General features: G+C 35.7%; 1 protein-coding gene across 6 annotated transcripts; it reads left to right on the top strand.

The window, feature by feature from the left end:
• The first annotated feature begins 1464 nt into the window (after positions 1-1464).
• Positions 1465-12950, top strand: LOC107046000 (inositol polyphosphate 5-phosphatase OCRL-1). Of its 6 annotated transcripts, XM_015268448.1 has the most exons (8): positions 1465-1874; positions 1944-2082; positions 2203-2249; positions 3963-4425; positions 5733-6251; positions 6710-8082; positions 10098-10209; positions 10311-12950. In XM_015268448.1, the coding sequence occupies exons 4-8, from the start codon at positions 3987-3989 to the stop codon at positions 10466-10468; spliced, it is 2601 nt and encodes an 866-aa protein (XP_015123934.1). In that variant the 5' UTR covers positions 1465-1874; positions 1944-2082; positions 2203-2249; positions 3963-3986; the 3' UTR covers positions 10469-12950. The 6 variants fall into 6 exon arrangements, with proteins under 6 accessions (XP_015123934.1, XP_015123935.1, XP_015123932.1 ...); XM_015268449.1 differs by lacking the exons at positions 1944-2082; positions 2203-2249 and having other exon boundaries at positions 1465-1588; positions 1663-1874; XM_015268446.1 differs by lacking the exon at positions 2203-2249.
• The last annotated feature ends 2253 nt before the right edge of the window (positions 12951-15203 follow it).

The following is a 15203-nucleotide window of genomic DNA, read 5'->3' as shown; positions in this document are numbered from 1 at the left end:
TCCGTTGCAGTTATAATTTTTTCATTAGAGAGATTAAGGGATGAAACGGGGGTTGTTGGGTGGGGGATTTAATTCTCCATCGAACAGCATTGGTTTCATTCCTTAATGTTAATTAGGAGCAGAGATACGATTTTTTAATTAGCGGGCGAGTTGTCGGGAATCACTGCGCCGAGAAACCATTGAGTTTTTCATAGCGCCGCGACTTTCGTCGCAGTTTTTATTTTTTCATTACAGAGATTAAGGAATGAAATGGGGGTTGAAGGATGGGGAATTTAATTCTCCATTGAACAGTCTTTGTTTCATCCCTTAATGTTAATTAAGAGCAGAGATACGATTTTTTAATTAACGGGCGAGTTGTCGGGAGTCACTGGCGCCGTGAAACCATTTAGTTTTTCATAGCGCCGCGATTTTCGTCGCAGTTATAATTTTTTCATTAGAGAGATGAAGAGATGAAACGGGGGTTGTTGGGTGGGGAATTTAATTCTTCATCGAACGGCATTGGTTTCATTCCTTAATGTTAATTAGGAGCAGAGATACGATTTTTTAATTAGCGGGCGAATTAATTGGGAAGCGCTCTGTGCCGAGAAACCATTGAGTATTTCATAGCGCCGCGACTTTCGTCGCAGCTATAATTCTTTCATTAGAGAGATTAAGAGATGGAACGGGGGTTGTTGGGTGGGGAATTTAATTCTCCATCGAACAGTATTGGTTTCATTCCTTAATGTTAATTAGGAGGAGAGAGACGATTTTTTAATTAGCCGGCGAATTAATGGGGAGTCATTGGGTAAACATTGGGTTTCTTATAGCGCCGTGACTTTCGTTACAATATTAATTTTTTTATTGCAGAGATTAAGGGATGAAACGGGGGTTGATGGATGGGGAATTTAATTCTCCATTGAACAGTCTTTGTTTCATCCCTTAATATTAACTAGTCGGCGAATAAATCAACTGAAAAACATAAAGTAAACATTGAGTACAAGGAGGACAAAAATAAGCTTCCGAACCTGTTCATGTGACAGCGGGACTGCTACTGCCGAGTTACTCACGCACCCGACTCACATTTACCGACAATTCGACCGGGACGCCGCATTTCCCGTGGGGTACCAACTAACTTTTTTGGAGTCAGTCAAACCCCCCGATTCGAGCCTCTCCTCAGGTCTATCCTCTTTGGCTTCATCACTCGGCGGAAAAATTTCTCTAAAATTACGGTCGATAAGTGAATGCCGTCTAAAATCTCTACCATGCCGACGTCGATTGACGACCCGAACATGAAAATCCGGCGTTGTTCTCTGTAGACTCGTTTTCCTGTACAGTTGTGTTCTGTAAACTCGTTCAGCGAGGTTTCTCACTAATAAATGGTAACATTCCCTAGATGGTGTCGTCTGTAGAGTTGTAAAAGTACAAACCACCCCCCCTCCGATGTAACAACCGTCAGTCAAACTATTGTAACGTTGATGTGTCGATCATATCGTTCTTCCATTTACCTACTAAGTTCTGTTGTTTGGCTGCATATGTTTTTTCTTTTTTTTCGGTTTCGTTGACTTCTCTCCATTTTGGAGGATCCACCCCTCTCGCACCTGTCAATCATGTAATTAAATCCCGCTTGGTTAGAATTAAAGAGCGACAGAAGGTTTTATTGTTATAAGGTTTTTTGTTAAATAGTGGGAGGTGAATTCAATTACCGACTGGAGTTCTACGGAGGTCGTTGAGGCTTTGTTGTCGTGGTTATATTTGGACAGGAGAAGGTGGAAAGGAAGAATGACAAAATTCTGCAGCAGGGAAAAGTAAAAGTGATAGTTTTTGAGTGAATATGAAAACTGATGATTAATTAGTGAGTACATGGACGGTAACGTCACCTAGTCAGGGTTAGAAAGGTAACGGAGTGATTCATTATTGAAAATTATCGAATTGTTGGAAGTTTCAGTCATCAATGCATTTTTTAGATGCCAAGGTGGCGACTCGGTTCCACCGGAAATCAACATCTTTAGCTAAATTCGTTGTTCCTGTTAACAATTGAAAAGCTATCATTTTTCTACGTTTTATGTGAGAAAAATATCAGATGCAATTATGTGTTTTTGATAGGTAAATTGAAGATTGAAGGTGAATTTTTTTGGTGTTTATAAAGTAAAATAATGTGTGTTCAAATTTCGTGTGACAATTTTTAAGCTATACACACCTTAATTTAGACTTTATTTGAATTAGAATGCCGTACAACAGTGGATATCTGTAATTTTAATTCAAAGTTCAAGGTAATTTTCCCCCAAACTTAGAGAAAACTAAACATGTCAATTGCAGCTAAGCTAATAAGTAAGGCCCGGGTGGATTATCTTTCGAACGTGATCTTGGTTGTTTTTTTTATATTTTGATAATCTGAAATGATCTCCAATTGCGATTCAGTTTTACATAGCCCTGGAGTCTCCAAAAATTATGATTGACAATTTAAAAAACGTTGAAAACAAATTGAAAATTTTCAAAGAACGTTTTTGAATAATATTAGGAAATAAGCTCAATAGGGAGGGAATTGAAAATTAATAAACTGATGTATCTAATGGCTGTTAGATTGTCATTTGTCACAGTAGTCAATGGCTGTCAGATCGTTAGTTACCATGACAAATTATCCATTCACTATTTCCTCTCTATCGGATTTATTTCTTAATCTTCATTAAAAACGATCTTTGAAAATGTTCAGTTTTTTTTCTACTTTTTTTGATTGTACAATCATAATTTTGAGGGACTCCTGCGTGATGTCAAATCCAATCGAAATTGTGATATATTTTACATTACTAGACATTTGCGCGCGCTTTCGCGCGCACTTATCTATTTGTTGTGAAAATGAAGAAATCGAATTTATTAAACTTCATATACTCATAGATGTTTTATAAATATTAATAATGACTTAAAGAGAATTAAGAGAAGGAAGAGTGAAACATCAATGAATAATTTTTAATCTTCGATTAATTCCTTTTTTTACATTTTAAAATAATCTGATTAAAATCTGTAATGGTTGAAAAATGTGGGGAGGGTTATGAATTGAATTCCCAGAAAACTGAAAAAAATTCTTGAATTCTTCGGAAAATTCCACAGTTTTCCAGATAACTGTAGCTCTTCAAAGATTGTTCTCGAATTATTTGGGAAACCGAAGAATTTTCGTGAATTTTGTAGAGTTTAGAATTTATGTATGAAAATCTAAGAAGCAAGAATTGATCATTTTGGCGTGTGATAAATATGAAAAAATTAAAATTTGGCAAGTGAAGAATAATTTGTGAGTTAAAAAAATTTAGAAATACTATGTTTTTTTCTCATGATCAACAATTAGGCAATTTAGATATGTTTTGATATAAAGATCAACTTCACACATGAAAAAATGAAAAATATGACGCAGAACAAATTTTTGCCATTTGAAGAATTTGAAAATACCGGGGATTTTTTTCAGCGCCTACTTCACGTGACTCATTGAGCAACCAGAATTGAGGATTAGCGGTCAGGCAGAGTTTCGAGATATTTCGATATAAAACAACTTCACGTTTCTTTCATCTTTAGTAATAGTAAATAGGATGAAGATGGAATAACAATTGAGATAACGTTCTAAAGATAGTCCACCTGAGCCTTAACGAATCAATCGAATCGAATGTTCTCTTAGTCAGAGGTTTCATTTATTTTGAATAATATCCATCTCCAGTTTTATTTTAATGAAATGCTCTCTGAAGTAATTGGCCATCTACAAAAATGTTTCTTGAAAGAAAAAAAGAAAAATAATCAAAACGGGAGTTTTTTCTTTTCCCACAAATTCTATTCGTTCTAGATAATGAAGGTTCTATTTGAATTTGAATTAACAAGATAGTACCAAATGGTTTATTCTTCGTCATTTTTAGGTGGTTTTGATAGTGACTCGGGTTCACAGCTATGTTGACATTCGTCAATTGAGTAAATAACATAAATGTCCTTCTTCGTTTTCATTACAGTTTTAGTCAACGAAAGGCAAAAAAATGGCAGGGCACGAACAAATGTCAATAGTTCAATCGAAATTTACGTCTGGTGAGACAGTAGTGATCACGACAGAGGCCTCACTGATGCAGGGACGGGCCAAGGCCCCTCGCCTCCTTGCTCTAGTCAACAAGGGACCAACGTACGCTCTTGTGGTCTTTCTCACCTCCAGAAGCCCACCCCAGGTCTACAGTGATTTGACTATTGAGCGAGTATTGCCTATCGATCAAGAATTCAAATGTGATATCGACACTGGAAATCAACTGCAGGAAAGTTTGGATGTTTACCTAAATGTTTCTTCGAGAAAGCAGAGACTAGTGTTCGAGATGAGACCTGGGGTAGCTACGAGTTCGATAGTCTCGGAAATTTTCAGAGCTATCGAGGTCTTCCAGAAAAATAAAAATCCAACGTCTGATTATTTGTGGATCCAAAAGTTAACAGGTATGAAAATTCAGACGAGAAATAGTCAAGTCAACAATTTTATATAGGGGAGGGTCGGGCAAAATGGGACGTACTGAGATCTTTTCTAATTATCAATATCTGCATTTATGAGTGAAAATATTGACAATTAGAGAAGACCACGAAACGTCCCATTTTGCCCGACTCTCCCCTAGAATATCTTGCAAACTAGTGGATTCCCTGATGGATCACGGATTAGCCCCGATTTAAATCTAGGTTTATGAAAATTTCCCAAAGTTTCTTTCTTTTGTCTGGGTTTGTTCATCCATCAGGACTCCGGAAAAAATCCAGAATTTTTTTTTACGAAAAATCAATCTTTTTACTAAAAAGTTTTCTCAGAGAACTCTCGGAAACGGTTTGGTTTTGGAGATGTTGCCAAAATAATCTTCTTACTCCTTTTAAATTTTTCCTCTAAGTCTAGAATCTAAAGATTTTACAAATTTTTTTAATAAATATTCCAGAAATTGGTGGTGTTCGGAATTAATGATCAACGAACCTTTTTCACTGAGAGGAAAATCTAAAAAGGTCTTGCTTGAACGAAACAAATCGCATGTTGAAAATTTCCAGGAATAAAAAATCCTGTAGTCACCATTTCATAAGTATCCTTAAATAAATGATTGTCGTCAGTTTCTCTGCAAGCAAAGAATCTCATTTCTAGCACCACCTATTTCTTATTATATACTATTATACGTATTTTTCTCCCAAAAAAATACTCATTTGATGCAAAATAAGAGAGACTAGTTTATCGTTTCGACTATCCAATACTTCGATAAGAAATTAATTCTTGAATGGAATAATGGCAGTACTCCTGACACTTAGAAATTAAATATTTCCTGATGAGCTCAAGTTTATCAAAATATAAATTTTAGTAGAAATTCTCTAATTATTGCCTTCAGAGATATTTTGAAAATGCTGTAAAAATCCAATTGGACCCTCCCCTTTTCATCTCACCATTAATACGTTATTTTGATGGTAAGCAGTTTCGAAATGAATTACCGCAAGGCATTTTGTAATTTTACCCATCCACACAAAAGGTCATTAAAAATTTTCCTGTGCAATAACTCATTTTCCATAGGATCGATCCATTAATGAATTCTACATTTGACGTGAATAGGTCTACGATTTTGTTAATCATTAAATCATCTCAATCAAAAATTTTTTTATTTGTGAGGAATTGCCAACTTCACAAAAGGATCTTTTCACATTCTCTACTAAAACAACTCCTGCTCAGAGTAATCATCAAGTGACCAAAAATGTTCAATGAACTCATGACATTCAATATTCACCAGGCAGCACAAGAGCCCTAGACTATGCATCAGGCGACGGTCCCGATATCGTGGACCCCTTAGTTGACCTAGAGTCCCCAGATCTTGTCGTTCCTCGTCGCAACATCGCCTCAGGAAAGACTCCCGTCGCAGCTCGAGAATCCGTCGTTCGTTATCAAATGGCCTGCAAGGAGGACGACTACACCTACACAGAAACCTACCGAGTCTTCATTGGGACTTGGAACGTCAACGGACAACCACCGAACAACGTGTCTATCAAGGAGTGGTTGAGCAGTGACAGAGTCCCTCCAGATTTATATGCAGTTGGTTTCCAGGAGCTAGATCTGAGTAAAGAAGCATTTTTATTCAACGACACGCCACGAGAAGAGGAATGGAGACAAGTGGTGACGAGATCTCTCCATCCTAAGGGAAAGTACAAGCAAATAGCACTTGTTCGTCTGGTGGGAATGATGCTTATTGTTTTCGCGCAAGAGGCACATTTGCCCTTCATCAAAAACGTTTGTGTGGACACTGTGGGCACAGGTGAGACATTTATTCTTATTTGCAAAATTTTTATACTGGCAATATGCAGGCGAGAAAGGGTTGAGGTAAATTCATTCAAAACCTTTTTGGGCGGGAATTTAATGGACTAAAAAAATTATTTCTTGATAAATCTTTTCAACCTGTTCGTTACAGATGATAGGGCTCAACAATACCTACATTTGAGGGGGAAAAAAGATTCAATTCCATCGATTCATTAGCGAACGCACATACATACATACGTACGGACACGGTCTAAAAATTGCATTTTCAGACTTTTTGGATCATAATGGGTCGATATAACACGAAAAATCCAGAACTTAAATTTCAACGATTACAATGCTTCCTTTCGGAAGCAAAAAGTAGAAATTTGAACTTGGATCATTTTTTGAGAAGAAACTCCACAAAGCTCCAATTCCCTTTCTCACTACTTAACTTTACAAATATCTCTTCTCCTCTAGGAATAATGGGTAAACTAGGTAACAAAGGAGGTGTAGCTGTGAGCTGTTCCATCCACAACACGTCCATCTGCTTTGTGAACGCGCACCTCGCTGCACATTGCGAGGAATTCGAACGTAGAAACCAAGACTACGCAGACATCTGTTCTCGCCTCTCCTTTACCTCTCTCATCCCGCCAAAATCGTTCAAGGATCACGACCAGATCTACTGGTTGGGTGATCTGAATTACAGAATCACCGAGATGGATGCATTTACAGCAAAGCAATACCTCACTTCAAATACTCTTCTCCCAGTCCTCACCCTCGACCAACTTCATCAGCAGAAAAAGCTGGGTCGAGTCTTCCTGGGCTTCCACGAGGCAGAGATCACCTTCAAGCCCACCTACAAGTATGACCCAGGCACCGATAATTGGGACTCCTCAGAAAAAGGAAGAGCTCCAGCCTGGTGTGACCGAGTCCTGTGGAAAGGAGAATCAATTACCTCGATAAAATACAGAAGCCATCCCGACCTCCGGATATCCGATCACAAACCAGTCTCAGCAATCTTTGATGCTCAAATCAGAGTCATCGACATGACCAAGTATAGAAAAATACACGAAGAAGTGATGAAGAAATTAGACAAATTAGAGAATGAATTTCTGCCTCAAGTCATGGTAGATACCACAGAGATTATTTTCGATATTCTTAAATTTCTCGAGCCCAGCAGCAAAGAATTGATCATAGCCAATACAGGACAGGTGCCCGTGCAGTTTGAATTTATCAAGAAGTTAGATGACACTAATTACTGTAAGGATTGGCTGCACATCGAACCTTATACTGGGTTTATCAAGCCTGGGGAGAAGTGTGACATCAAGCTGGAGGTTTATGTTGACAAGAGGGTGGCCTGCAAACTAAATTCTGGAGAGGATAAATTGTACGACATTTTGGTGCTGCATTTGGAGGGAGGAAAAGACATTTTCATCACTGTTACTGGGACCTATGAAAGAAGTTGCTTTGGATCGTCCATGGAGGCTCTGGTGCATATCCCGGTGCCCATCAGGGAGGTACCCGTTGGGAGACTGGTGGAGCTAGAGAATAATAAAAATCCTTCGAGTGAGCCTTACCCTGTTCCTAAGGAGGTTTGGTTGCTAGTCGATAGGTTGTATAGACATGGAACAAAAACATCCGGGCTTTTTGAAACCCCTGGACTACACAGTGAGATAATTGCTATTAGAGATTGGCTGGATCTGGGGAGCCAGGAGCCCATGCCTGGTAGTGTGCATTCTGTAGCTGAGTCACTTTTGTTACTGTTGGAATCCACTGCCGAGCCTTTGGTACCGTATAATTTGCACAGCTTGTGCTTGAGTGCTGCTACGAGTTATTTGCAGTGCAAACAGGTTTGTGAATTGTATATTTTTTGTCATGTTAAAGATTTTCATTTTGTTAATTTTTGTCGTGGTAATTTTTTTCTTCCCCGAAAGAAAAAATTTATTGAAACAATTATTTTATTTGTTCATGGTTTAGTGTATAACAAGAAGTTAATAACTAGACCTATTGGATTCCGTTCGGTTTAATCAATTTAGGTGGTTTTTACCACTTTTGTGCAATGTTCATTTCATAGGGGAACAGGCATTTCAGACTTTTTAGCGTCAATAAGTAGTTTTTGATGGATACATTGAAGAAAGCAGAGGTAAAAAGGAATCACTCATTTCAATTATTAATTGTGCATTGTAAGAAAAAAAAAGTTCATAAACAAGTCTTGTTGGTACCCAAAAAATCTCGAACTGCAATTTTTAGCTTACGATTTTTTGTTGTCAAACAAGATTAGTTTGAGAACATGTTTTTGTCTCTTCTCAATGTGAAGGTATCTCGGTAATGAGTGCTAAAGAAGTCTTTCAACCTCTCATCTATGATGATGAGAAGTAGAAACTGACGCTCTATTCTTTGTCAGTTTCTCTTGTTGCCCAAAGTTCTTCGTTTAGTATTGATAATAACAGTTGTGGATCTAAATTCAAATTATTTTTCTTAACGATAATCGAGCGAGGAGGAAATGTGAGGTGGAGGGGTTTCTATTGTTTTCTTGCAGAAAACCAATCGCTGAACAAAAAAATTTTTCCCATTCGGATTCAAAATTCAGGCAATATTAGGGAGTATCTCCGATTAAAAATTATTTCTGGAGCTAATCAAATTTATTTGTATCTGTTCCACGCATTGAATGGTTTTCAGATTGTTTTTTTTTTAATAAATGAAAAAATATTAATCCATGCGAAAAAGTGGCAACATCGTCGGTAGTGTTTTTTTTTTTCACCAGGAGCTGGTACCACTGGCTCGAGGGAGCTCCAATCACAACGCTTTGTCGCTCTCTCCCCAACCCAAGTAGCAAACTTTGCGAAAGATATCTGAAAGTATACCAAAAAGGCAGACTAATGTCCATCCAAAAGGTATCTTGCAGTCATACGATAACTTTTAGTTAACTTCTAGGTAACTTCTAGACACAAGTCACCTTTTTGGACAGACATTAGACAGCCTTTTTGGTATACTTGCAGATACCCTCCAGAACTGTGCTGCTTGGGCAAGTAGCAAACTTTGCGAAAGATATCTGAAAGTATACCAAAAAGGCAGACTAATGTCCGTCCAAAAGGTATCTTGCAGTCATACGATAACTTTTAGTTAATTTCTAGGTAACTTCTAGACACAAGTTACCTTTTTGGACAGACATTAGACAGCCTTTTTGGTATACTTGCAGATACCCTCCAGAACTGTGCTGCTTGGGTATCAAGAGTCGTTTAAATTGACCGCGCTACCCCACCCGATCGGTACTTCCCAAGCAGCACAGTTCTGGAGGGTATCTGCAAGTATACCAAAAAGGCTGTCTAATGTCTGTCCAAAAAGGTAACTTCTGTCTAGAAGTTACCTAGAAGTTAACTAAAAGTTATCGTATGACTGCAAGATACCTTTTGGACGGACATTAGTCAGGCCTTTTGGTATACTTTCAGATATCTTTCGCAAGGTTTGCTACTTGGGTTGAGACGTTGCTGCTCGTTTGGGCTGCGTGCGCAGAAATTTCATTTTTCAGTACTTTTTTCGCTATTATTAATAATTAATGCTCCTAGGCGACAATCTTTTTCACTCAAAAAATCATTGATCATATGTTCTAAATGTGTCTAAAGTTTCATGACTTTGGCTGCCTTTTTTCCTTGAGTTTTGCAGTTTTTTTTTGTAATTTCCATAAGATCATGGGTTAAATGACCACTTTTTCAAAAATTCATAATAAATTAACCATGTTCCCCAGCAGTCTGAAACTTTGCACATGCCTTTCCCATCATTTAAAGAATACGTAAAAAATAAAAGAGCAAAATTGCTGCTTTTTTTCTAACCCTCCGGGCTCGCCCGATTAACCTTAATTTTACAGTTGGTGATGCAATTACCAGAAATTCGAAGGACTGTGTTCCTCTACATTTGCTCTTTTCTCCAAGAATTATTGAATCATTCTCAGGAGAATAATTTGGACGCAAAGACATTGGGTAATTACAAAATTCCAATTTCCCAATTTCGCATCGGCATTAACTTCAGTTTTTCCGTTATATTTTTGTCAATTAATTATTCTTCATCTTCTTCATTTTAGCAACATTATTTGGCTCAATATTTCTCAGAGATCCTCCAAGAAGCAGGGACGACAGGACTCAAAGAAATCGTTTAATTCAAGCGACATTTGACCGTAAAAAAGCGGCCTTTGTCTACCACTTCCTGGTGAATGATCAGAGTGATTTTCTTGGTCGATAATTGATATTATAATGGATTTTATCGGAATATGAATTATTCAATGTCACGTTTCTATACTCTGCTGCAAAAGTGATAATATTCATCCTTGTAAAATCTCAATACTGTAGTGAATATGTGGAGAATAGGAGATCAGTCAAACGACACCATGCAGATTATTTTGCACACATGTCTGAGGCGGGTGAATTTAGAGAAAAAGGTCAGGACGTCAGTACTTCATTGTATGACATGAAGTTTTTTATGAAAAAGATCTGTCAACATAACGATTCAACAATTGAACAAATTCTGATTCGTCCAATTCGAATGATTATTACATTCGTAAGCTAATTGTCTAGGGAAAAAATAGCTTTAGAAAAAAATATAAAGAGCCGTCATTCATGACCCAAAATTATCTGAAAAAGAGCCCGTTGATAAATTTCATTCATCCTTTTTCGTTCACAGGTATTCGTGTAATAATCTGCAATTCCATTTTCTCCGGACTTATCTCATATCCTGTACTACTTCTCTATTAAATTATATTCGTAGAAAAAATGCTAACATTAAGAAAAATGAAAATTAGTTGATGCCAAATTCATAATCGTAAGCTTTATTAAAAATGCGCCAAATGATATAAAAATTATTTTTTCGAATAATTTCTTATTTGAAAAATCGTGAAGCAGGAAAGTACCTTTCATAGGAAAAACGAATTGGATTGCGAAAACAGTACGACTAAAGAATTTAACCATCAAATACTGAATACTGCAGGGAAATGATTGAATAAATGACACATCTTTAGTATTTAGGAATGAAGTTATTTTTCGCAAGATGTTCCCTGTATTTTTATAATTTTATACTAATTGGAAAGTAGTACCCTCCATACATGTACTTTGTAAATAATTAACTATTTATGCGAATTAGTGAGATATTCAAGTATCCGTTCGTTACCACTTAGATGGATCCAATGAGATTATTCAGTACAATTTATTGATTAATTATAAATTATTAATTTATTCATTTCGAATGTGCAGGGGAGCGATGAAAAACAGGAGATGAGTCGAGAAAATTGCATATGAACTATTTTGAAAATATCTCTAAAACTAGAAACTTAAAAAAATGTATTGAAAGATTTTTTCCGCGGGGCATTTTGTCAGCTACAAAAAAGACTCTATATTTTCTCTTAAACTGGCTCATCCTCGAGATGTTTCCATTTATTCATGGACAAATCTGTTGCGAAATGATTCACAAATATTTTTGGCACTTCTGGGTTCGGAGAAAAATATCAGAAGATCATTTTTATTGGAAATAAGATTTTTTGACAAGAAGGTGTCTTGATGCTTTCTTTCTGAGATGAACTATATGACATGTTTCGACTCATCTCCTTTTACGATCTCATTTCTGAAATACTTATGTAGGAAATTAGATACACAGTGGAGTCACCATTGTAAAATTGTTGATTTCAGAAGTACCCACTATGTTAAACGGTGGTTGATTTTAAGTGTTAATCCATTGCCATTTGTAGGATCGAATTGGGCAATTCATGACTTTATAAATTATTGTTGTTGCGTTAAGTATTTTCAAAAATTCCATAAGTACTCGAATTAAGTAGGGGAATTCCTCACTAACCCAAAATGCTTTCTAAATATTTCGATGTTTTTTCACGTCATGTGTACAGTTCTTTTTAGCTATTGATTATTTCAGTATTTTGGTATTGATTTTAATTTTAAAAAAGTGGATCAATTCCATCAATTAAAAGAATAAGAATCTAATGTTAGTTAGCAATTTTTTATTAAATTAAGTAGTCAAGTGGTGAAGGAACATGAGCAAACGATAAAGGTGTAGATTATTTCGAAAGTATTAAAAATTTCCATCCAGAACTTTTAGTAAAGAAATTCATTGCCGTGAATAGAAAAGAATCAAATTTTTTTTAAAGATGTACCAATTCAAGAGATGTTACCAAAATAATTTGACAGTGCAATTAAACGATGTTGCACCAGTTGATGAATGTTGAGAATGAAATGAAATCTCAGGACAGAATGTCAAGAGATCTTTTCTTTGTAGCTGATAAAATTTCCATGAGAAAGCTTTTCTGATTTTTTTAATGCAATACTTCCAGAAATATTCGCGAAATGATCGATTTATCTTCTGTTCATTACCACTTTACTGGGAAAGTTTATTGCAATGTGTATTGATAATAGATTTATTACGCCAATTTGGTCGCTTATTTTTATGATGCCATTACACCAAATAAAAATCTCATAGAACGTAACGCTAATGGCTGTTCATCCTAGTTTGATTTACAATTATTTAATTGCAGTCTGTAAATACCTATAACTTTTTTCATAATTTATTTATAAATTAACGAACGCCCTCTGCTGTACGTGGGGAAGTTACTGCTAGTAATCGATTTCAAATTGCAGAACGTCCTTGTCCGTTGTACAGCAATTACTTAAAATGATTGTATTATCTAAGATTCAACTTAACTAAAGGAGAAAAATTTGAAAAATCATTCAGGGTGTTTTATTTGCTTCTAGCAACTCTCAATTTATGTTTGTTATTGATCCAATCGGTAAATTACTGATGAGAAAGAAGAAAATCGTTTGGACACTTGCAGGTGAGTTTGTTGCCATTTGACGGCAAAACCTTGAACTTCATAATTGTAAACTTCCTACCTTAGATTCTATGAATTAGCTAAAATATGCTATGAATTGAAATGATCTATTCAAATCATAAATATCCTAGGAACCAGCTGTAAACCAAAGAATTTTGAGTGTAAAAATTCCGTTTTGAAATTGGTTTTCAAACTCCCTTATTCCAAAGACATCTGCAGAACAATTTCCATGAAATATCTTTCTTGATCGTTTTTTGCTTCCGAATGGAAGCATTATAATCGTTCAAATTTAAGTTTGGGATTTGTTGTACTATATCGACCCATGATGATCCAAAAAGTCCGAAAATGCAATTTTTAGACTGTGTCCGTACGTATGTATTTATGTGTATGGTATAGTATTCCTTCAATTTTCCGCTAATGAATGGATGGAATTAGATCATTTCTTTTTCTCAAATGGAGGTATTGTGGAGCCCTATCCATCGACATTAATTACAATTTATTTCGTCGATTAGTTTTTTTAATTTTCTAATTTTTTCGAAAAGGAGTTGTCCCACAATAACGAAAAAAAGTTCTGAATTGATTGAATGATGGCTTCAAAAATTTGTTTGAATATCCTTTTGGCCGAGTTCGAAGATAAAGGCGATAGCAGTAATCATTATTTTGATTTATTTGAAAATTTGTAAAAATTTTGAAAATCAGAATTACGGGGATATCTTTGAATATCATGCTTCAAATGAATTCAATCGTAGCTTAAAATGTTAGTTTTAATGCCATTACGTCGAAGTTAAAACATGATTACGATAGCTATATTGGTTGATTTGATTTTCATGATGATTGTTGAAAATTTCAAATTTTTCATGAATTTCCCTGAAAGTGAAATTTCTGGTGGTTTCTTCGAATGTGATGTTTCAAATTCAGTCAAGTNAAATTTTTCATGAATTTCCCTGAAAGTGAAATTTCTGGTGGTTTCTTCGAATGTGATGTTTCAAATTCAGTCAAGTATGTATAAATAAAATTTTTCTATCAACATTTTATCGAAGGGCTAAGGGGAGAGATAAAGCCGCAATAAGACACTCAGTTCTATAGAAGGGGATAATAAGAATAATGACGACTAGCGAACGGGCGCGAAGCGCCCAAGTTCAATCAATTCAGAACTTTTTAGATCAATTTATACTGTTATTTTATTTTATTTTATTTCCATTTCCGTCTTCACAATTAGATTAATTCAATTTTAGTCATTCCTATTGCTATATATTTAAGTTCCTTAATTCACAAGTTACAATATTGAATGAAGAGAAATTCCCCATAAATCACCTGAGAATACAGATCGATAAACAATTTTCGATAATCATACCTAACATTTTTCATTTCTTTCTTTTTCTTTAAATTAATTAATACCAATGATCTGAAAATATGAACAAATATGAACATTTTACATCCCTTTGATCTCATTTCAATCTACAAGACTTGACAAAGTAAATAAAAAAAAGTAAAAGAGAGAAAACGGTGAATGGAAAAACAAAAAAATTTAATGTTCAAGAAAAAAACGTACTTGGTGCATGTGCCCAGTGGTTAAATTGGGGGCATTTGAAGAGCACCAAGTATGTTTTTTTCTTGAACATTAAATTTTTTTGTTTTTCCATTCCCCGTCTTCTCTTTTACTTTTTTTTATTTACTTTGTCAAATCTTGTAGAGTGGTGTACCTGGTCTTGTAGATTGGGAAAAGAAGTACTTGCAACATTTTTCTGATTTCATTTTTTTTTGTATGATTTTTTTAACAAATTAATTCCAAGGTACGTACTTGTCGTGTTTTTTTTGCAAAATAGTACATTACATCCCCGAGCCTTGGAAAACAGATCACCGTCCGCCACGTGCAAGATTGCCTTCCAAGCCGAAGGCGAGGATGGCAACCACGTGGGGGAGGGTGATATGTTTTCCATAGCGAGGTGTGTATATTAATTTTCGTGTCGAGGGACCTGCAAAACGGCTGTTAGAAGTTGAAATGAACTCAACACACGACTTCTTCGTTTTTTGTTTAAATGATAGAAATATAAACGTTTATTAATTAGAGATAAAGATACAAAACATTTCACTCAGATTCGACTTTCTCTTCTCAACTCTCTCTCTCTCTCTCTCTCTCTCTCTCTCTCT

This window comes from Diachasma alloeum, unplaced genomic scaffold, assembly GCF_001412515.2.
Source record: "Diachasma alloeum isolate Michigan unplaced genomic scaffold, Dall2.0 Dall_scaffold_01173, whole genome shotgun sequence".
Classification (NCBI taxonomy): Eukaryota; Metazoa; Arthropoda; class Insecta; order Hymenoptera; family Braconidae; genus Diachasma; species Diachasma alloeum.
Note: the sequence above shows the minus strand (reverse complement) of the source record. Positions and strands in the feature narration are given on the sequence as shown.

Bases quoted from the DNA above. Each gene is read 5' to 3' on its own strand.
- LOC107046000 (XM_015268449.1), top strand. From the start codon at position 3,987: ATGGCAGGGCACGAACAAATGTCAATAGTTCAATCGAAATTTACGTCT. The intron at 4,426-5,732 runs GTATGAAAATTC...AATATTCACCAG, and splicing joins GTGGATCCAAAAGTTAACAG to GCAGCACAAGAGCCCTAGAC. The intron at 8,083-10,097 runs GTTTGTGAATTG...TTAATTTTACAG, and splicing joins GTTATTTGCAGTGCAAACAG to TTGGTGATGCAATTACCAGA.